The sequence below is a fragment of the Muntiacus reevesi genome, chromosome 3 (genome assembly GCF_963930625.1).
Source record: "Muntiacus reevesi chromosome 3, mMunRee1.1, whole genome shotgun sequence".
NCBI lineage: Eukaryota > Metazoa > Chordata > Mammalia > Artiodactyla > Cervidae > Muntiacus > Muntiacus reevesi.
Genome location: NC_089251.1, coordinates 172,747,901 through 172,770,099, shown reverse-complemented (window position 1 = coordinate 172,770,099; position 22,199 = coordinate 172,747,901). Strand labels below are relative to the sequence as shown.

General features: G+C 40.0%; 2 protein-coding genes across 7 annotated transcripts in view; one reads left to right on the top strand and one right to left on the bottom strand.

Annotated features, from left to right (window-relative positions):
* Positions 1–261: 261 nt before the first annotated feature.
* On the bottom strand, positions 262–15,079 carry NUP43 (nucleoporin 43). Of its 3 annotated transcripts, XM_065931152.1 has the most exons (10): positions 14,508–15,079; positions 13,991–14,053; positions 13,678–13,764; positions 13,260–13,382; positions 12,368–12,445; positions 11,196–11,376; positions 9,243–9,378; positions 7,404–7,555; positions 5,086–5,208; positions 262–1,976 (listed from the first exon to the last, which is right to left on the bottom strand). In XM_065931152.1, the coding sequence occupies exons 2-10, from the start codon at positions 14,018–14,020 to the stop codon at positions 1,747–1,749; spliced, it is 1,140 nt and encodes a 379-aa protein (XP_065787224.1). In that variant the 5' UTR covers positions 14,021–14,053; positions 14,508–15,079; the 3' UTR covers positions 262–1,746. The 3 variants fall into 3 exon arrangements, with proteins under 3 accessions (XP_065787224.1, XP_065787223.1, XP_065787222.1); XM_065931151.1 differs by lacking the exon at positions 13,991–14,053 and having other exon boundaries at positions 13,678–13,903; XM_065931150.1 differs by lacking the exon at positions 14,508–15,079 and having other exon boundaries at positions 13,678–13,903; positions 13,991–14,030.
* Positions 15,080–15,508: 429 nt separating this feature from the next.
* PCMT1 (protein-L-isoaspartate (D-aspartate) O-methyltransferase) overlaps positions 15,509–22,199 on the top strand; it is a 43,060-nt gene continuing 36,369 nt past the window's right edge. For 2 of the 4 annotated variants that reach the window (XM_065931156.1, XM_065931157.1), the window contains exon 1: positions 15,510–15,754. In XM_065931156.1, coding sequence (XP_065787228.1) covers positions 15,526–15,754 — 229 coding nt within the window. In that variant the 5' untranslated portion in view covers positions 15,510–15,525. Of the gene's footprint in view, positions 15,755–22,199 lie in introns of all 4 variants that reach the window. The other 2 variants (XM_065931154.1, XM_065931155.1) reach the window with 2 other exon arrangements.

Sequence of the window (22,199 nt, the reverse complement as noted above, 5' to 3'; positions counted from 1 at the left end):
ATGAAACCTTCCAACTTTTCAGCAGCAGGTAATATGATTAAAGCAGAGCCACAAAGCATTTGCCATTCACTGAACATGGAAAATGTGCCCCTTGGGAGTCAGGGTCTCCCAGGAATGAGGATCAACTCTGGGCCCGTTCAAAGCAAGGATGCTGAGCTGCCGAATGAAATGCGAGGATGCCTCTGCTAAGTGAGAGGGGCGCTGACGCTTGGGCTGCAGCAAGGCATTCATATAAAGGGAAGTATGAAGCCAAAAGGACAATTCTTAGCTATACTTTTATTACCGAATCCATGTATTTACTGCGAGAGAATGTGCATTCACAAATATAACATGTATATTTCATTTATGAAAAATTATTAACATTAATGGATACAAAGTGGTATGAAAAGAACTGTGTCTGTTTGAGATTATCAGTACTTTAATTTTTCTTTTGACTGCTTTTTCTGTAATGAATGGCTTTTGTAATAACAAAGTTTTAAAAATTAGCCCCAGCAATAAAACTAGAAACTGATTAAAAATTCCTATCAGCAACATTTTTTTCCTTCTTTGATTCTTTGGAATTCAAAGTTACTAAATATCTTTAGTCAATTACTTTTTGAGCCAAATATATATATACAGAACAACAAATGCATATATATATTCTATTTTAAAATGTAGATCAAAAAAACTCCAAACCCCCAAAATCCTGAGAGTAAGTCAACATAAAAAAACTGAAAATATTTATTGGGCCAGAAAGACAAAAACTCATAGTTAACTGTTGTTGGAACTGTAAAGTAAATAAACATATACTTCCTGTGTAACAGGAGTGATCTTTCATTAAGGTCTTTACAATTCAATGATGCATTTACTCTTAACAAACTTTGCAAAGACAGTATCATAAAACTGTCTCAAAATATGTTAGGTCATCATTAATATTAAAATTAAGGATGGCAAAACTCTTTACTCCTATCACATCATTATACTAGTCTCATACATGTTACCTCTCAAATTTTAGTTTGGAAGCTGGCTCACTTACCAATGTCAAATCCTATTTTATTGCACAGTGTCCAATTCAGCGATTTTCAACTATGGTGTAAAAAAACTAAATAAAAGCAAAAATCCTTAGGAAAAATGTATTTTGTCTTTTTTCATTTCAAGAGAAACAAAGCTGGGTCTAAGGAAATGACAGAGTTCTATTCAAACCCATTCTAATAAAGGAACCTGTCAAAACATTTTCACTTAAAAAAAAATTTGAACACTACCAAAAACTGTCATTTTTGCTCTACTCAATTCTTAACTGAAGAAAGTTTAAAATGTTGAAGGACTGAAGAAATACTTGCAGTAAAGAGAGAATAAATACTAGTATTGGAAAATGTCACCAGGGAGGGGCATACCATACCCCACATACTGCTGATAAAAAGGAAAAGAACCTGTTGGTGGTTTGACATTAGTAAGCCCTACAACATCAAAAATGGAGAGTTGGTTCCATGAGCTGTCTAGAATGGTGCCGAAGGCAGTGCATTTATCAGAACAAGGATCCCTCTGATGTTCTGCCACATGTTTCAATTCTGTTGCCATGGGTCATCAATCAAACTCCAGCAACTATTAGAGCAATATTCTACTAACAAACTGGGCATCAACATTAACAATAGTTTACAGATGTTCCCCTTGCAAATTTCACATTTTCCAATAACAAAAATTTGCACAGAAATTGGCATTTGAAAGGCTGTAACTGTATTATGTTTTACCTGAAATCTTTTAGTATCTTCATGAAAAAAGCTGTCTAGTAACATAAATTGCTTCTGCATCCGTTCCACAAACAAGACAAGGACCTAAAACATCCAGACTGTTCACAGACAAAGTCCTATTAGGGAGCAAGCTTGTGATTTCAATACGATCTTTGGCAGGATCAGTGCTGAGCCAGGAGCTTATAAGAGATTGGTGAACATTAGCTTGGTTACTAATGCTATGAGACAAAAAAGTACTATTTCTTCCTCCTGGGAACAAAAAGAAAAGGGGAAAACATTGTTCAAGACCAATTTTATACTAGTAAATATCTGAAATTCTAATATTTAAAAAATGTAATGATATAAATTTGTTTTAACTCTCAAGAATACAGGCTGATGATTCCATTATAACACATCACCGTTTTTGACCAAAAGCTTTTAAGTCAGTGATATTAAACATCATTTCATGGGATAACATGGCTTTCAAACTTGAGCTCTTCAGCAAAGCACAGGATTCATTTTGACCCTGTCTTCCTGGTTATACTTTAATGGAAAGTCTCAGAAATGTAGCAAAATGGCTAGAGGACAAGTAGAACAGATGTAGATAATATATAGAAACCTAAACAGTTAGATAATCAAAAAATGAAGTGATCATGAGAAAATTTCTGGATGTATTTGAGTATTTCTAAAAGTATATCTTTTGTATATTTATAAAAATATAATCAACTTGCTATAGATCTCCTTTTATTCTTGCGTTTATTTTAGGTAAATGTTCTTAAAAGTAGAATTTTAGAACACTACCAAATTACAAACTTTTATCTCTGACAGTGCTCTGCATTTAACATAGAATTAATTAATTCAGTTTTAGCCTTCATTTGAAATTTTCTTTCTACTTTTTGCCAGATCAAATAAAGACAGATTTCATTTACTCTCAATGAATGGTTGACACCTACTATATGCCAGGCTCTGTGCTAAGTGCTGGGAATACAAGGCAAAGTCTCTTATACCTTGAAGTTTAAAAATTAGTGGGTTCAAATCTTGCTGATTCTTAAAGCCCAGCTCAACTTCCTTTTCTGAGAAGTCTGTTCAGATGACTCTAGTTCATGCTTCTCTTCTCTTTCCTGGAACCCTCAGCCCTTGTATGCACCCCTAATAATTTACTATTTGCAACATTTCTTATATCATGATTTAACTTTCTGTGGCCCTTCTCCTAAATTAAAACTAAATTAAGTATTCCTTAAGAGCAGGCTGTATAGATTATTTTACTTTTTCACAGTGTCTAATACTGTTCCTTGCAATACCAGACACAGGATATAGTAAATGACTATTTCTAATCTAACCAGCATTCTTCAAACTATAAAATCTCAAATGCAAGATAGTGGGGGTAGAAGAAGAAATAAAAAACCAAGTGCTTAGCTATTCCTGGGTATTTATTAGAAACTAATAAAACTATTAGTTTCTCCATACATGAAGTTATTAACACAGGCATACTCCATGCTCTGCACATTCCATACTTTTCCAGAATTTTTCTGGAGAAGTTTTGGGCTTTTCCTTCTTAGCTTCTGTTTGCCTTGTACTGCTCCGATGTCTCATATTACTCTAGAATACTGTGAAATGAACATTAGAACCCACTGCAAAGTCTCTTTCCTGGTCCCCCTGCTTCCACTTTTCCAACCCTCTCCCCACAGTTGCCAAAGTGATTGGAAACGTAAGACAGATCACCCCACTTGCCTGCTCAGAATTCTCCAGTGGCTTTCGGTCACGTCAGAAGGAAATCTCAGTCCCGTTCCCAGTCTGCAGAGCCCTGCTCCTCAGCTCCTCCCTACCATCTACTCCCCCTCCTGCCTGCTGAGCGGCAGCCACACTGGCTCTTTTCTGTTCTCAGCCTCAGGCGTTTGGAATTTGGTGTTTCCTCTACCTGGAATGCTTGCCTGTGACTGGTACTTTCATCTCTTCAGGTCTCTGCTCAGATCTCTCCTTTGCCAAGTGGCCCCTCCCCAATTAATTTTTTTTTATCATCCTACTCTCTTCACTTTTCTGCATCGTCATCAGGGTATTTGATCCAGTTCTTTTCCGTTTTGCTCTGTCTCCTTTGCTACTTTGCTGTGCTCTGCTATGTACTGTAGGAATGAATTCCTTTTTCAAGGCTCCCTTGCCATCTGCCTTCCAGGCAAAGCCTGTGTGTGGGAGATAACTACTGTGGGTGACGAAGGCAGAGAGGCTGTGGGGAGTAGGGTGGGGGTGGGAAAAAGCTCCAGGTTTCTGACAATACAGTGATTCCAGCCCCAGCTGAGGTGGCACCTTTTCTGCTGATCCAGAACCAACTCTGACAGCACTTCTAACAGGACATCGGAGGTTATTAACAACTGTTCATTTCTGGGCATTCCTCCTTTTTGCTATTTGCTCTTTGTTCTTCTAGCCCAACACACATGAAAACAATTCCTTCTAAACCCAGGGTAGTTTCTGCTCTTCTGATTGAACTTTTACTGAAACATCATCTACTGACTGTCTACTGGAATATTTGCTCTGCGTGCCTCAAGGCTTTTCTGCTCACTCTCATGGGCTCTAACACCTAGAAGAGTACCTAGCACATGGCACTTGATAAACATTTGCTGAGTGATTGAACAAAGTTTGCAGTCACAGGCAAGCTCAAAAACAGGAAGCTTAGAAAATACCAAAGATAGAAATAAAAGTACTTCTTGATTTTAGGTGTATAGTTTCTGGATGACCTTTATTTGTGTTATGTCGCTTCAGTCGTGTCCAGCTCTTTGCAACCCTATGGACGGTAGCCCACCAGGCTCCTCTGTCCATGGGATTCTCTAGGCAAGAATACTGGAGTGGGTTGCCATGCCCTCCTCCAGGGGATCTTCCCAACCCAGGGATTGAACCCGCACCTCTTAGGTCTCCTGTATTGACAGGCAGGTTCTTTACAACTAGCGCCACCTGGGAAGCCCAGCCTTTACTTACCTGTCTTTAATCAGGAGACAGAGCCTTTTATTCTGAGAAACCAGTACCTTAATACATAAAAGATCAACTTTTGTCTTGTCATACACCTTTGACAATGTAACATAAGAGAGTGATCAGTGCCTATTCTGTGGCATGAGGGCCCACAACAATGTAGTTACAAAGTTAGCCAGCTAATAGCATTTCTAGTCATCAGCAGTACAGTGGTCAGCAGCTGATCGATTTCATGCCCTGTGATACTAAAATTTACCCTGAGGCCAGAGAATGGAATTCTTAATGTTATTCCTTAATGTTAAAATTATTTAACATTAATGTTAATGTCATTCCTTAATGTTAAAAATATGAGTATTTGTCATTTGGTATATCAAAATATCATCTCAAGTTGCCCACAAGAACCTTCATCCAAACATTTTACCTTGGTGAAAGAGTGACGACTTCTCAGGTCTGTCTCTGGAGGCATCCCAGTGCCAGAGAGATCCATCTTCAGAACAAGTGAACAGGTGATCTGGGTTGGATGGGTGAAAGTGAACTTCCCACACTGTGAGATAAGAGCCAAGGTCGTTAAACCAACATCAAAACCCTACCTCTAGGCATATCGTCCATTAACCTCCATCAAACACCTTCAAACTCCAAGCCTGTGATAAAAATCAAAGGCTTCAGTGTCAAAGAGAAGGCATAATATAACGCTCCAAATGGCTGAAACATGTAGATAGGATAAAGAGGTCAAGTAAATCTACTCGTGTATCGGGCCAGCAAATGAATGAACATAAACACTAGTCATCTGACCTACTGCTTTTTTATATGGAAGAGTATTGGGTTGGCCAAAAAGTGTGTTCAGGTTTTTCCATATCAATTTATGGCAATTCGAACAAAGTTTTGGCCAACCCAATATGACAATGGGATAATTCTGAAAAGATTTTTTGAAAATTGCTAAGTTCTTTCATTTGCAATTTCTATGTCATTAGTATTTGAAAGTTTTATTATTGGAAAGGGAGAGAGGGAAGACCATAAAAGCAGTATACAAATGAAGTTAGTTCTAAGAGGCAGAGTCCAATTTTGGCTCATGCCAAGACTCTGCTCTGTATCACAGAAATAGCAACTAGCTCTCAACAAGCCAAAACCTGGAAAGGCTTCAAGAATCTGGATCCAGTTTCAGATGGAGGACTTTTAAGAAGCCAACTTGGGATTGGGGGTGCCTCAAGCTCTAAACATCAAGGGAACTTTGTGTGCCAACAGACACCTGGGAGCCAAGGACTGGCCAGGGCTCCTCAGGAAGTTATCTGCAGCATGAAGGTAAAAAAAGGAGTCTGTGAGAAAGGCTTCTGTGATCCTGGGTTAGATAGGCTTACAGAGGCAGCACAGAAAGCACCCAGAGTGTCATATAGAAAGTGCAAGGCACATGTTTGCAAGCTGGCATTTTCATTCTGACAGTTACCACAATTAAACATGCTGCAGAACAAAAAGGTGACCTTCCTCCGGAAAAGAATGTATTCTGGATGACTCTCTGTGTAAAGTACATTCATGCTGTTTCACTAAAACAAGGTAAAACAGAAAAGCCTAATAGAACCATTGCAGGCTGCCCAAATCTAGACACTTACGTATTTATATACTTTCCAATTAGAAAACAAACCTCTAGCCAAGAGTCAAGATGAATCGAAATACACTACAAGCCACTAGTGTGTTCTGCTTAACAATACAGGCTGGCATTTAAAAATAGGCTGGTGAGAAGAGCTTTGAAAGTTTATAATTCTAACTACCACTGGGTTAGCAACAACAGACTCTGATGCATACCCTATTCATCCCCCCCCTTCCCCCCCGCCCCGCCCCACAGAGCCATACCTAGAAGAGGGAAACAGTTTCTATTTGCTTCTTATATATAATCTTAAAAACTATTTATCTTCCCCAAGTATTAATGACGTGAAACTTTAGCTTCGAAGTTACAATACTGGTATAACATTTGCTCTTCTACACTTTTATTCAAGCATTAATACCAACTTTTCCTAAGACAGAATTTAAAGCTATAATCCACCCTGACCTGTGGTGATAAAATGAAACATTTCTGTTCAGCAAAACATCTCCACTAAAATAAAAAAACAAAAAAAGCATGAGCCTATATCTTTTGTTCTTGCTAAAAGAAAAAAAAAAGGTATAATAAGAAATTGAAGAACACACAGACTGGCAAATATTAAAAATAACAACCTGCATTTTGCATGGGAAAAGTGCATTCTGACATACTGGGTATAACAATATAAACTGGTTATTATTTTTATGTAGAACAATTTGTCAACATGAATCACAGTTTTAAAATTATGCCAACTTTTTGACTCATCAATTCTATTTCTAAAAATTATCCTAAAAAATAAGCACATAAAGATAAATATATATGGATAATCACTACAGTTTTATGTATAACAAACATGTTAAAGAATGTAAATGTCAAATAAAAAAGGAGTTAATTATTATGCTGCTGCGACTGCTAAGCCGCTTCAGTCGTGTCCGACTCTGTGTGACCCCAAAGATGGCAGCCCACCAGGCTCCTCCATCCCTGGGATTCTCCAGGCAAGAACACTGGAGTGGGTTGCCACTGCCTTCTCCATTAATTATTATAAATCTATACAATCCAGTCAAAAGTTCTGCTGTAGAATGATCCATATGTATCATTTATGGAAATCTGCTAACACTACATTGTATAGCTCACCCGCCAAAAACTTCATGTATCTTCACAAGACTTACTTTCAGCTTCATGAGCCTTCAGCAGAGACACAGGCATTGTACCTTGTCTAACATCCCAAATACTCAACATTCCATCCTGGCCTCCAGTAGCTACAACGTGCTGCTGGTTGGGATGTCGATCAACACAGTGGAGTGGCACTCGGTCACCAGTCCTTTAATGGGAAATACAATGACTTCAAACAGTGGTAAAGTGTAATTAATCATTGACTAACCCATGAAACAAGTGTCATCCCATTAACTAAATGATAATTTTGTGGCTGGAGCTACTGGGTAAACTTCAATTATGTCAAAAACCTGACTACATTAAATATGAAAGTGAAAGTGAAGTTGCTCAGCTGTGTCTAACTCTTTGCGACCCCATGGACTGTAGCCTCCAGGCTCCTCTGTCCATGGGATCTTCCAGACAAGATCTCTCATTAAATATACCTCTAAATACTAGAATTCTGAGGGGGAATTAAAGGCTAGAGTTATTCATTCTCTCTTCAATTTGGACATAAATGGAACAAGAAAATTTGATGGTAAGATATGCAAAATATTTCCATTTCTTAGCTTTTCTTTTTTTTCTTTTTTCTTTTTTCCATTTATTTTTATTAGTTGGAGGCTAATTACTTTACAATATTGTAGTGGTTTTTGCCATACATTGACATGAATCAGCCATGGATTTACATGTGTTCCCCATCCTGATCCCCCCTCCCGCCCTCTCCATCCCATCCCTCTGGGTCTTCCCAGTGCATCGGCCCTGAGCACTTGTCTCATGCATCCAGCCTGGGCTGGTGATCTGTTTCACCCTTAATAGTATACTTGTTTCAATGCTGTTCTCTCAGAACATCCCAACCTCACCTTCTCCCACAGAATCTAAAAGTCTGTTCTGTACATCTGTGTCTGTTTTTCTGTTCTGCATATAGCGTTATCGTTACCATCTTTTAAAATTCCATATATATGCGTTAGTATACTGTATTGGTCTTTATCTTTCTGGCTTACTTCATTCTGTATAATAGGCTCCAGTTTCATCCATCTCATTAGAACTGATTCAAATGAATTCTTTTTAATGGCTGGGTAATATTCCATTGTGTATATGTACCACAGCTTCCTTATCCATTCGTCTGCTGATGGGCATCTAGGTTGCTTCCCATTTCTTAGCTTTTAAAAAGCATTATATATCAACTAAACAGCATACTTCTTACTTCTACTCTGTCTTTTTTAATGCTTAGTTTACATATATATTTTTCAGTTTGACACATACTATTATCTAGAGAAGGGGAGACTGCACACATAGAAAGGGGATTTCTGTTAGAAAAAGTATCTTGGACCATATTTTCCTCCCAATCACATCGAGAGTGTATTATTTCACTATTAATAGGATCATCTGATGAGCAAAAATAAGTGCCCCATTAATTAATATACACCTCAAAGAGAAAATATAAACTTCTGAATCAATACTACAAATATTTATTAAATGCAGCAAGGTATTATCAAGCCCATCAAATTATACAATTGACCTTGAACAACACGGGTCCACTTACATATGAGTATTTTTCAATAGTAAATGTACATTGCAACATGATCCGAGGTTGGTTGAATCTGGGAAGATAGAACCTTCGGTACAGAGGATTCCTGGAATACGGAGCGCTGACTATAAAGTATACATGGATTTTCGCGTGTATAGAGGTTCAGTGACTCTAACCCTTATATTGTTCAAGGGTCAACAATATTTGCTTTATCAAAGTTAATCAGAAATTACTCTTAACATGCAATTAAAATACAATATAGCTTATAAAGTTAGTTGCTACAAGTAAACAAATTTGTTTTACACTATTGAAATTACAAATCAAAACTTACAGTGATAATATCTGAGTGGGCTCATTTCCTTGTTGTCTAAAATCCCATATTTTTAACTGTCCAATTGAATTTACTGTAAGAATCTCAGGAGTTCGAAGGAAGGTTACAGCGTGGAGTGTACTGCTATCTGCATTGTCTGTAAATCAAGAAAACCGCAGGGTATGTTAACAGGCCACCACTTTTCAATGAATACCTTAAACAGCCTTCTCTGTTGACTGAAAGATTATAAGTGAAATTTTAAATAAGTCACAATTTTATTTCTATGGAAAAATATGGGAACATATGTTAAAATGGACTCTCCTTTGGTAGAAAAATTATATTACTCACACGACATCTGAACTGTTTTCCAAATAGAGGACTAAGTTTTCACATATTTCTCTGTTTCCACGTAAGAGTACTACCCTCCATTTCTGAGATAGCTGTCCAAGTCCCTTTATAATCCAATTTTATCTCCCACCACTGCTTCACCCTAGACAACCTAGACAGCATATTAAAAAGCAGAGACATTATTTGCCGACAAAGGTCTGTGTAGTCAAAACTCAGTTTTTCCACTAGTCATGTATGGATGTGAGAGTTGGACTGTAATGAAAGCTTAATGTCGAAGAATTGATGCTTTTGAACTGTGGTGTTGGAGAAGACTTGAGAGTCCCTTGGACTGCAAGGAGATCCAACCAGTCCATCCTAAAGCAAATCAGTCCTGAATATTCATTGGAAGGACTAATGCTGAAGCTGAAGCTCCAATCCTTTGGCCACCTGATGTGAAGAACTGACTCATTGGAAAAGCCCCTGATGCTGGGAAAGACTGAAGGCAGGAGAAGAAGGGGGTGACAGAGGATGAGATGGTTGGATGGCATCACTGACTCGAAGGACATTGAGCTTGAGCAAGCTGCAGGAATTGATGATGGACAGGGAAGCCTGGCGTGCTGCAGTCCATGGGGTCACAAAGAACAACTGAACTGAACTGCTTCCTCCAGAACCTTCATTCTGTTGGGCCAAACACCACAGCTTCCTACAGAGCTCATTCTGACCCTATATTATTCTGCTGACTCATCTCAAATAGATTCATCTTTATCCTTATCAGCTCTCTCTTCTGCCATGAACTTCTTCCTGTTTGCTTTAATGGTCCTTCTGTTTTTCCTAGTGTGTCTAAGCTTATACATCTTTATTTAGTATATACTTAAAGACTTTTGTTTTGTGACCCTCCTCCAAACTGTCACCAGGCCAGCAGTCTTGCAAAGCTAAACAAATGGTATTCCTCAGAACTAAAAATAATAACAATACAAAAAACTGATTCATGGGCTCAATTCATAGAAGTTCTAATTCAGGAGGTCTAGGGTGATGGGCTGTTAAAAATCTCCTCAGGCAAGTCTGTACAAAATATGGTTGAGAACTACTACACTAGTCAGACATGACTTAGCAACTAAGCCACTACCACTGCACTAAATAATCCTTCTAAAACATGATGTGGGTACATTACCCCTTTGCTCAAAAACTTTCAAAGGCTCCTCAGCCGCCTACCTAAAATATGTATTAGATTCTTCACAACCTGACTGCAATTTACCTTTCTTGTTTTGTCTCTCAACTCTCCTATACAAATACCTAAAGTCAGGTCAGACTACACTTTCTGTCATTCTCTGCACAGCCTTACCCTGCCTCTATGCTATTCCCTGTATCTGGTGTGCCACTTCTTAGTATTATTTATTGTCTAGAATCTAGATTAAATGAATTGCCCTGCCCCTCAATTCTTTATCCGAGAATTCCTTCCAACCCTCCTCCCCACAAATTTCTCTTTCTTCTAGTCAGTCCTTCATACAGGCCTTATCAACATACTATCTTGATAAAGAGATCCTGCTTTGTATATTTCTAAATCCCTCAAACATTAAACCCCTGGCATTGCACATGGGAGGTGCTCAATTACTGTAAGATAGACCAAAGAAAGATGATTTTTCTTACCTATAGTTCTTACAGCTTCCTTGTGATCAGCTCTGAAGAGATTTATCCGGCCATCTTCTCCAACTGTAACAATTTCTGGGTTGTTGCACACAACACCCGTGCATGGTGCATTGCTACAGGAAGGACTGCCTGGACCTGTGTGGTAGTGAGCTGCTGTCCACTGCTGGCTGACTGACAGGGTCTAGGTGTCAGAAATGAGGCTATGATTAATGAAAGCAAAGCTCCAAAAAATTAGCACTTTCCCCACCTAAACTATTATTTTAAAACTGTGTCTCATACCTTTCTAGAAAAATAGTACTCTCTTCCCTTTGTATTTCCAAGTATTAAGGTCTAGGAAATACTTCCATTAAAGCTCTGTATTCACCAGATTAGATTCAAAATAAACACCGTTTAATAATATCCCATACTTATCTCAAACTAAAGAAACAGTTTTTAAGTATCAGGTAATTATGTGTTCAAAGGCAACTTTAAATTCTTAAGGGAACTGACCTACATTGAAGAGATAAATCTCTGCAGGGCTTTCCAAATGACTCTGTTAAGAATAACATTTAACTAGATCTGGGTCTTATACTCACTAGGTATGCCTATTAGTAAGATGACCTTTATTAATATCCAAATCTAAATAAGCATTCTCTTCCAGCAACTTAAAACTGTTACTTCAAGTGGGGCTATTTTAAAGGATTGCCCTTACCACTGTGCTCTGAAGGTCAGCACTCTTAGCCTTTGACATACAAGGACGGCATTGAAAAAGTGTAAAGCCTTCATATAGTGTGTCTTTCCTTCTAATTAAAACCTAGGTTCTGTCCACAGAAGGAAAGCAGCTGTTCCTGCTCCCTCTCATGATGCCTGAGCTAGAAAGTGCTCTTTCTTCAAACAACCAGAGGAGGATCTTAAAAGAGAGTTACAGATAAATTACTTGCCAGAATACCATACTGTTACATTCAACCTAAGAAAATTGAAGAGTTACCCAATTTCAATGAAAGTTCACACAGAAATGGTTCTAGAATTAATCTACTAAAACATGGGTAATACAATGACATTTCCCCCTCCTTTTTATAGTTTTTGAGACTATAAAACTTAATTATTATTTGTCATTATTAAGTACAGCCTTCTCTAAACCTTCCTAAAAATAATTAAAATGCAAACTGAGTTTTCAAACAAAAGTTCTTTACCCGGTTATTTGGATGGTGGAGGAAAACTGTCACACATCCTGTTGATGAAGCAGCTACAATTCTTTCCTGGTCAAGAAACTAAACAGAAAATTCCTGCATGTTATAAATTCATAAATATCAGCAGGGAGGAAGCCCATTTGTCTAACTCAGTTAGCAGTGTAACAATTTTAAAATGCAAAGGGCCTACAGATGCTAAGCAAATAAAATGTGAAAGTCAAAACTGCTATACAAATAAAAGTATTTTCATGAAGAATAAACAACAATAATTTCCCCCTCCCCAAACCTGTTCATCTACAATTGATTTAATTTTGTACAACTACCATAAAGGTTTAGGAGAGCATAATTCCCAGGATCAGGCAGCTTTCCACAGAAGAAAATGCAGGGACTCTGAAGCCTTACAGATCAGAATTTGAAAACTTAATTCCATTCCCACCACTTATTACCAGCTTTGAAACCTTGGCCAACTTAAGTTCTCCAAGCCTTGGTAAACTTGTAAAATGAGAATTCAAAAAGCAAAAACATGTAAAGTGCCTTGTACAGTATTTGTCACATAGTCCATCCTCAAAAGATCTTAGTCTCAGTTTTCTCATAAGAGAGAACAATACTTGATTCACCAGCATCCCATGAGAATGAAATTAACTTATGTAAACACAGCCTGGCACACAGTAGATGGTCAATTAAACAAACAAGCTACGATCAACTTCACATCCCCTTCCCCAGTGCTGATTCTGCCATAACCAGCTATATGACGCTGGCAAATCATAACCCACAGAGAACTCAAGTTCTTGTAAACCCAGGGTAAGACTAGACAAACTTTAAAGTCCTTCACATCTCTCAATGTATTACTCTCAATTTTTTAAAAGTTAGCTTTTGGATATTACAACAGACGTACTTGTAAATCCATTACATCACCATGATGTTTGATACTGCACAATAATTGATGGTCTCCTTCAAATCCTCCATCAGAATCCAAGCTTCCAAAATCTCCAATAGACCACAGTGAAACATAGTTTTCCTGAAAAGCAGAAAATTTCATCTTGAGATGAAATATACGTCAAACTCCCCAAAACTGAAATGTGCACTGTCTTCAATCAACCCTGCTTTAAAAGCATCCCTGGCAAACGGCGGCCAAAAACACAAGAAACGAGGCCACTGATGGCTCTCAGGTATAAGGCGACCGAGCGTGAGACATGCATTCGCGAGACAGAGAACCGCGCGAGGAGCTAGGAAACCGGAGTTCGCGCGCTGACGGCCGGGGGCGCGGTCCCTGGAAGGAGTTGGCAGGGAATCCCGGCCGGGCGCAGGGGTACCTCATTGTCCCAAGAGCCCGTGGCGAAAGTCTCCGCTGTCTGCAGGCTCCCTGGAGGTAATGGTCGCCAACGGGTCTTGCTGATTTTCTGTGACACAAACTTAGCATAAATTTCCTCCATGCTGAGAGCAACCCAGGCAGGCACAGCACGAAGTACAGCGCGCGCCACTCAGTCCCGCCCCTTCTCGCTGAGCCCTGATTGGACCGGAGCTCAAGAAGGACGGTGGCTGCAGAGAGACAATTCTCCTCAGTCGGCAGTGCGGGAAAGAACAACCCGACCCCACAAGCAAAGAAGATACGGCGCCCTTCCTCACCCTGGCGGGTCTGAAGCAAGGCAAGAGCATGCCCGTCCTTGTGCTATAGGACCAGCTTCTAATCTGCAAAATCGGTATAGGAACACAGAGACAATACATTGGCGCAAAAAAAAATTTGTAATGTAAAGCCAATTTAAGAGCAAAAACAATATAAAAGCAATGCAAGAGAAACGAGCCAGTAGCCACACCTAAGTAGGCTTGCATTTCACCACGCATAGAAAAGATTCAAAATCCTTAAATTCTCGTGGAATTACGTCCATTAATGTACCAAAGTATTATTCAAAACCTCTCTTTCCTTTCCCCCCAAGCAAGTCCTTTTCTTCAGTGCTAACACACACTGTCAGAAACTGGAGTTGTAATTCTGAAGACCCCCCAGTTCCAATTTTGAGTCCCAAACTGACTAAAATATTCCCAATATTGAAGTAAAGAATGCTGCTTCGGTTATTATCGCAGAATCCCATGAAATAGTTAATATATAAGTATATTTTGGATTGGAAATATATACATATATACTTACATAGACACAACATTTGCCAAAGTCTGGTTAGAAGTAAAATTTGAGCATTGTTGCTGACGCAATAGCATCAATGTCCTTACATAGGTTTGTTTCCTTCCTTAAGTTTATTGGGACTAAATGATGACTGGATCCTTCCAGTCTCAGTTCTGATTAGGAGTCAGCAAGTTGGATTCTACTGGCAATGTTCCTTGTCAGTTTCACTCAGTGTCTTGCATAGCTGATAGCAGCAAAGCCGGAGTCCAGTCTAATGGTGGAATTTGTGAGGGTTAAATAGCTAAAAACGCACACTTGTCTTAGGAGAAAAACATAGTCGCCATAGGCTACTGTAATATTTTTAAGCAAGTGCATTTTCCTAAGGAGAAACGCATTCTCGGTGCTTCACCCTCCAAGCCGTGTCTCAGTATTCTTCCACTCCCCGAATTTGTGCTTTAGAGCTGAAACAAATCAGGGTCCCAAAGTCTCTGCTAACCAGACACTAAATGTACTTGTCAACTAGAGCCTGGAGTAACTCGGGTTAGAGAGGACGTTTGCCCTCCGTTTAAGATATTCAGGCTCCACCATAGGGAGCTCTGACTCTATTGGGTTGGGTGAAGGCAGGACGGAGGAAGCCCACCGTTTAACAATCTGGACAGCTATAGGAGCAGACCCGCCACTCGCAACAGCTGACCCAGCGGCGACTGCAGAGCCACTGGCAGCCTCGGAACCACACCCGCCCTGCCATCCCGCCACCGCTCTCGGTGACCAGAGCCGCAGTGAGGCACGCGGCCGACCGCGCTGGGGCCCACCCCGCCTGACCGCAGGGCAAACCCAAGCAAGGAGGCGCTGCGCAGCCCGAGGCCTCAGAAAGGCCACGCAGTGGCGGCGGTGGCGCTGACTCAGCGAGGCCAAGCCGCCAGTCTCAGGCAGCCGCAGCAGCCCCTCGCGCGGGCGGCGGGGCGCGAGGCCACCCCCGCCTCCGGCCCCACCCGGCCGCGCCCGAGGCCGCGCGGCGTCACAGAGCGCATGCGTGCCGCGGGGGATGCCGGGAGCGCGCAGTGGCGGCAGCAGCGACGACGGCAGTAACAGCGGCGGCTCCAGCGGGGACGAGAACGGGGCGGTGACCGTGTGGGAGGTGGTCTCACTCTTGGGGAAGCTGCTGGGCACCGTCGCCGCGCTGAAGGTGGTTCTGTACCTGCTCCGGGTGTGCTTAGCGATGGCCTGGAAATCCGGCGGCGCCAGCCACTCGGAGCTAATCCACAACCTCCGCAGTAAGTGCCACCCCCGCCGGGTGTGGGGCAACCGGGGAAGGCCAGGCCTGGTCCAGGTCCCCTGGGGCCTCCCGGGACGTTCTGTCTACTCCCCGTGCCTGCTGGAGGGCTTCGGCCCACGGTTGCAACCGCGGTCCCGAGCAGCAGCGCTGGCGATTGCCTCCCCCGGGACCTGTCACTCATCGGCGATGTGGACTGGAATCAGAGAAGGAGCTCGGGGCAGCTGCTCGTGGGGCGGGGGCAGGCGTCTGTCCGCGGGCCTGGGGGACGGGGCTGGGGGGTGGGCGCACGGGTAGTGGGGCTGTCACTCGAGTCCGTCGCCTCCCGGTTCAGGTCCAGCGGGCGAGGGGCGCGCCCTGGTTGGGGGTGGGGGGAGTGGGATATTGACCAGGCCTCCGAGAGGCTGGAGCTGGAGCTGGGAGGACCCCGCCCTCGACCCCCGCGTCCTCACACCTACTCTTCCCGTCCTAAATCGGTCTAGCTGCAAGCTTTCTCGCCTATTCTGCCTCCCCCACCCCCCGCCCTCCGTTTTTTCCCCTGGCGGGAGATGCCGCCGTCTGATACTGGCGAGGGGAGGGAGAGGAAGATGAGAGTTGCTGTCACTGCGGATGCTGGGAGAAATTTCTGGGACGGCTGTCCAGTGGCAAGCTTCGTAGGGAGAAAGGAGGAAGGATGCTCTCCTTGAGAGACTTGTGTTTCAGGAGCCTTCAGAGGTCCTGGAGATCCAGGGAATGATTGTGTTCTGTGGCACGTTTTCACTTTTATCAGGGCCATCGTATGCTTTAAAAGCTGTGTATGGAAGTTTTATTTACACCGTTCTCTTTGGTTATTGTATTCCTTCCTCTGATGATAATTTTAGGGTGGGATGAGTGCTGTGTCACTTTCTTTTTTTAAATTGAACTATAGTGTCGCCGTCTGGTCGGGAGACCAGAAGAACCGCAGTCTATAATACTGTCTCTTCGGAGAAATTTACAGCACTCTTTTTTGCAACTGACTTTGCAAATAATCACAATCTTGCCACGTGGTATTTTTAATTGTTATAGGTTGTTTAGCTTTTCGTGTGTCGTGTTTCGGAATTCGATTTGTAACCTCCTTGAGGGCCGGGACTTTTTTCTCTTTTTTTTAGTATCTTTGAATCCCTTCATCTTAATTATCATTACTTTTTAAAAAATAAATGCCAATTAAGTATATATTATATGCTTGGATCTATGCTAGGAATACCAAGGTTAGTGAGAGAAATAAGTAACATTGGCTGGCACATGGCCAGTACTTAATGTTAGTCATTTGTTTTTTGTGTGTTTTAAGAAACACAATGTTCCAAAGTTAGAGACTGTGTCCTTAGTGTTTAGTAAAGAATGTTTGAGGAGGATATGGAACCCCACTCCAGTATTCTTGCCCTCCAGAGAATCCCATGGACAGAGGAGCCTGACGGGCTACAGTCCACGGGGTCCCAGAGTCCGGACATGACTGAAGCAACTTAGCTATATATGTATGTGTGTATATATATATATATATATATATATGTTCAAAGAATGTTTATGTTTAAAAGCCCTGTCTAACATTGCCAGTATTCAGTTTATGGAAGGATACTTGATTGGAAATGGAAACTTATGTGCAGTGGCAGTGTTAAGAGTGATTTAGGTTCGAGTAGACCAGAAGTTCAATATGTTGTAAATATTTTAATAAAACTTCTTAAAATTATCTAGTGCCTACGCACCTGAAACATTCTGTACTTGAATTGTGATTAAGTAATTTTCCACGAGCAGGTTATCTCAGTAAACACTTGGCTGTGGCAGAAATTTGTAATCAATCAGGCTCTTGAAGACTCTCCTCTTTGGGCCAAATTTGTAGTAAGCCAAAACTAGATCTTTTCCCAGTGGTTTTGTAATTATTTTTAATGTATTTCGTTAAATGTATTCTTAGCTGAAATTTCTAAGACTGTTTTCCTGTCAGAAAATTTAATGAGAAATATTTAACATACATGGATGTTGATATTTAGTTCTATACTAGTTCTATGATTAATAAGAGGAAATAATGTAGGTAGATTGTTTAGCCTTTTTCATAACACTTTTGCAACTTTAGCTTCAACTTCTAGATGAATTAATTTGAGCCAATAGATTTCATATTTATTTAATAGTTCACTAATAGCACTAATATTTGCTCACATAAAAATTTCAGTTGGCATACATTGAAAAATTCTCACTCTTTCCTGGTAATTGCACCACTGGGTATTCTTCCTCACTTAAAGGCTTCTAACTGAATCTGTAGAAAAAGATTAAAATGTGATAACGCTGATACTGAAGTGAATATGGATCTGCAAATTGGAAGAGGAAGCAAATTACAGTTTTAATTTTTTTACTCAAATAAGGTTCATGATTGGTTTCATTTTAATATTTTATATTAATTTTATTGAAAATGCCTACTGAGGTTTTTCTTCTACAAGACATGATAGAAGTATGATTTCACAGTTGATATTTATAGATTATTTTAGATTGTAATGATACATTCATAATACCTCAGAGCTTATGTTTGTATTGATAACTGCTCTAAAGTGACTGCCAACCCTGGTCTAAAACTTGAGTATGCCTCAAAATCTGCTGGGTCACCCAGAGAGTTCATTAAAGCAAATTAAGACCAATTGCTGGGGCTCAAGATTTCACATTTCCAACAAGTTCCTAAGTAATACGCTGCTGTTGGTCTGCGGACCATACTTTGAGAATCACTGACATAGAGAACTGAAAATTACAAGACTAAACCCTGCCAGTGTTTCAGTTGAATCATTTTTATACTTTGAAATAAAATTTTAGGAAAAAAAATCTCTAGCAGAGCTGCCCAGCAGAGCTGCCTGTAGCGTCAATATCTGTGCCGTTCAGTACGGTAACCACTAGCTGCATGGGGCATCGAGTGTTTGAAATGTGGCTAGTGCAACTGCGGAACTGGATTTTTGTGTTATTTAAATGAACTTTGATGCCACATGTTGGACATCACGGGTCTTTAGAAATGGAAAATAGATACTTTATGACTATAGACTGATAATGTGCTCATGAAATGTTAATTCAAAACAACTGAGAGCCTGTTTAATCCAGGGAATGTGACAATTAATGTTTACATTAGAGTTTATTTTCTACTTTTATTGGGATAATTTTATGCCATGGTGAAAGGAAGAGAAGGGGACAGGAGTGGATGAGCTTGAGAAAGGTTGTCTGCTAGAGCAGGGATGTCCAAACCAAAGTGTTTGTGAAAGATTAATTCTGACTAGACTTCAAATGCTGTATTGGTCACTTAAAACAATGCTAATAATTGTTCTTTTACCAATTTTGTTGTTGTTGTTGTTGTTAAAAAATTCAGTCCACTCCCCTAACGCATCAGTGATTTCTAAGTATATTTCGTTTGCAACCCTGAGTATGTCATTTGCATGTATAATGTATGTATAATTTGTGGAAACAGTCAACTGACATTTGACTGTCTTCTATGTGCCAGACACTGGGGATTCAGCAATGAGAAGCAAATATCTGTTCTCTCTTGAAGCTTACTTCTTGTGGGAGCAGATAAAGAAAATATATGTCACATGATAAGTGGCAAAGTAGGGAACAAGGATAGGGAGTATGGGGTGGTAGGTTTGCAGCTATAGGGGAGAAGGCCTCACTAAGGTGTCATTTGAGCAAAGATTTGATGAAGAAGAAATTCAAGTCATGCAGATAGAGCTGGGGGACAGGCATTCTAGACGGACAAAATAGAATGTGCTAGGTTTGGATTTGGGGTGTAGGAGAAAGACTGGAGCCAAGGATATGACACAAGGTTTTAGACCTGGGCAATGGGAACGATTGACCATTTTCTGAGTTGGAAATAATAAGTGAGTGAGCTGCAGGGATTTGGGGATGGGGTGTGCTAGGAAGTGTGGGAGAGCAGGAGTTTATTTGGGGAAATGTTTGGTTTGAGTTGCTTAATAAAACCTTAAAGTGAAGACCCTTAGTAGGCATTTAAATTTTTAAGAATTTTTAGTTTTTATGTCCTTCTTTATTTCTACAAATAAATTGAAATCATTTTCTTATTCTGTTTGGAGTGTCAGTTCTTATCCACTAACAGCATAACTAGTGGAAAAGAGAATATTAGTTTTATCATGTGCATTCATGGGCTAAATGTAACCAGGTAATAAAATCCTAAGTGACTTTCTTTTGGAAATTTGGGCCTCACTTAGAATCCAAAAAACACTCCCTTGTTTTAACTTACATCATGTCAGTCTTATGGTTACATCCTAGTAAGTAAGCTTACAGTGTATTGACTAAAATTTAATAGAAAAAATTTTGAGGAAGAATTTTAATATCAGTTTGTCTACTTAAATTTAGCTAAAATTAAAAACTCAGCCCTTCAGTCATACCCACCACATTTCAAGAGCTCAATAGCCATATGAGGTTAGTGGCTAGACTACTGAACAGTGCAGATGTAGAACATTTCTATCATCATAAGAAGTTCTTTGGAGCAGCACTAGATCTAGATGATAGATTATATTACATTCTATTCAATGTGATCTTAGTTCTATTGTGCTGTCCCACATATTTTTATTAGCATTGCACTTAGTTAAGACCAACACACTTTAAGCGTAGCAGTGAAATACCAAAGATTTTCAGACAAGAGTGGTCAAGATAACAAGTGCACCAGGATCTCATATGATGATTTGATGAAATGGAGGTTGTTTGATTTAGCAATGAGAAAGCTAAAGAGAGCAGTAGTGTTTATTTTAAAATTAATTTTTATTGGAGTAGCTTTACAATGTTGTGTTAATTTGCTGCTGGGCAACAAAGTGAATAGTTGTACATATATCCCCTCTTTTTTTGGCTTCCTTCCCATTTAGGTCACCATAGAGCATTGATTAAAGTTCCCTGTGCTATACAGTCGATTCTTGTTAGTTATCTGTTTTATAGTGCGTATATGTTTTGCAGTGCGTATATGGCAATCCCAATCTCCCAGTTCATCCCCTGCTCCCTAGTAGTGTTTACATATTTGAAGGAAATCATGTAGTGAAGGGTCAAACCAGGACAGATGGGAGGCAGATTTTGACTCATTATAAGGAAGTATTCATAAAGCAATCCTAACAGAGTTTTGGCTTTGAAAAACTGTTTTCTGTCACTGGATATGTTGAAGCAAAGAATGATCGACCATTTCATTGTAAGCAATATTGTGGAAGAGATTTGTCCTCGGCTTTCACTATATAGTAGACCTCTGAGGACCCTTCCATATCCAAGATGCTGTCATTTTAATCACTTCATGGTTTGCATGAAATCATGTGTGGGGAGTGTATGTATGTGTGTGTATGTTATAGGAGAGAGCCAGAGAAGTTAACATTTGGTTACCTATATTTTATAGAGTTTTGCATGACATTTTACTTTGTCAGAAATGTAAGGAGTCCAAGGAACATGCTCTTTTGAGAAGTAGTGTCAGAACAGATAACTGTGTATCTATTAAGTGATAATGGTTTAGAGAAAGAGGTATTTTTAATAATCTCTGATATTTAGATGATATGCTTTATCATAACTTGGTATCACTTAAAATTTTTCTTTGATTATGGTTTATTATATAGCTTAAATAATATAATTTAAAGTTAATCCCTTTCAGACTTTCTGTACGGAGAGTATCTCAGGTTCTACTTACCTCCTTTCAACGCCTAATTGTTCTAGATTGGAAGTAAAAGGGAACCATTTTGTTGATTTCTTACTGTTCTCCCTGGCATTTTGTTAGTGGGGAAGATATAGAGAGTAGTTGATTAACAAATGCTCAAGTCATAAAACTAATACAATAATGTAATAGTTCTTTTTTTGATATTTAACTCTGTAACAAGTTACAGAAACTGTTTCTATGACCTGAAATCCATCTGTAGCCTGTTTTCTTATCTGTGTGTTCAGTGCTTCATACCAGCACCAGATCTGTCTTTTTTTCCCATCTCTGCCAGGATTGCTTCCAGTCTTTTGTTCTCCCAAAGAAATCTTGAAATAGTTATCGATTCTTTCAGATTGTCCCGAGATTAACTCAGTAGTTATTACAAATGCCTTTCACGGTCAACCCTTTCACCATATTTTCATTGACTGTACCCTAGCCTAGGCTCTTAGTTCTTACTTGGAGTGATATGCCTCCAAGTGTCTGATTAGTCATCACACTTTGAATTTCTGTCCCCTAGCTTCATGCTACGCCTTACACTGATTGTCTTAGTATACTACTCTCTGTTTTGTCACTGTTCTGCCAAGATTTCTGTTGCTCACTGTACCAAATGGAGATGCCTCTTGCTTAGCTTTCAGGCCTTTTAGGGGTCTTCTGCAACCTGTTCCCATACTCCAACTCCAGTCCTGTTGTTCAGACTGATCTCATTTTACACATACAAAGTTTGTCTCCTGTAACAATCCAAGTGTAAGCAAGCAATTCAGAGTTAATATGATAGTTCTATGGTCTTGGA

What these genes read in the sequence shown, in the direction of transcription:
- NUP43 (XM_065931151.1), bottom strand. Translation starts at nt 13,797, where the DNA reads ATGGAGGAAATTTATGCTAAGTTTGTGTCACAGAAAATCAGCAAGACC. An exon ending in GTGATGTAATGGATTTACAA is followed by an intron (nt 12,446 to 13,259) that starts GTACGTCTGTTG and finishes TTTTCTGTTTAG; the next exon opens with TTTCTTGACCAGGAAAGAAT. An exon ending in CCCACTCAGATATTATCACT is followed by an intron (nt 7,556 to 9,242) that starts GTAAGTTTTGAT and finishes TTCCCATTAAAG; the next exon opens with GACTGGTGACCGAGTGCCAC.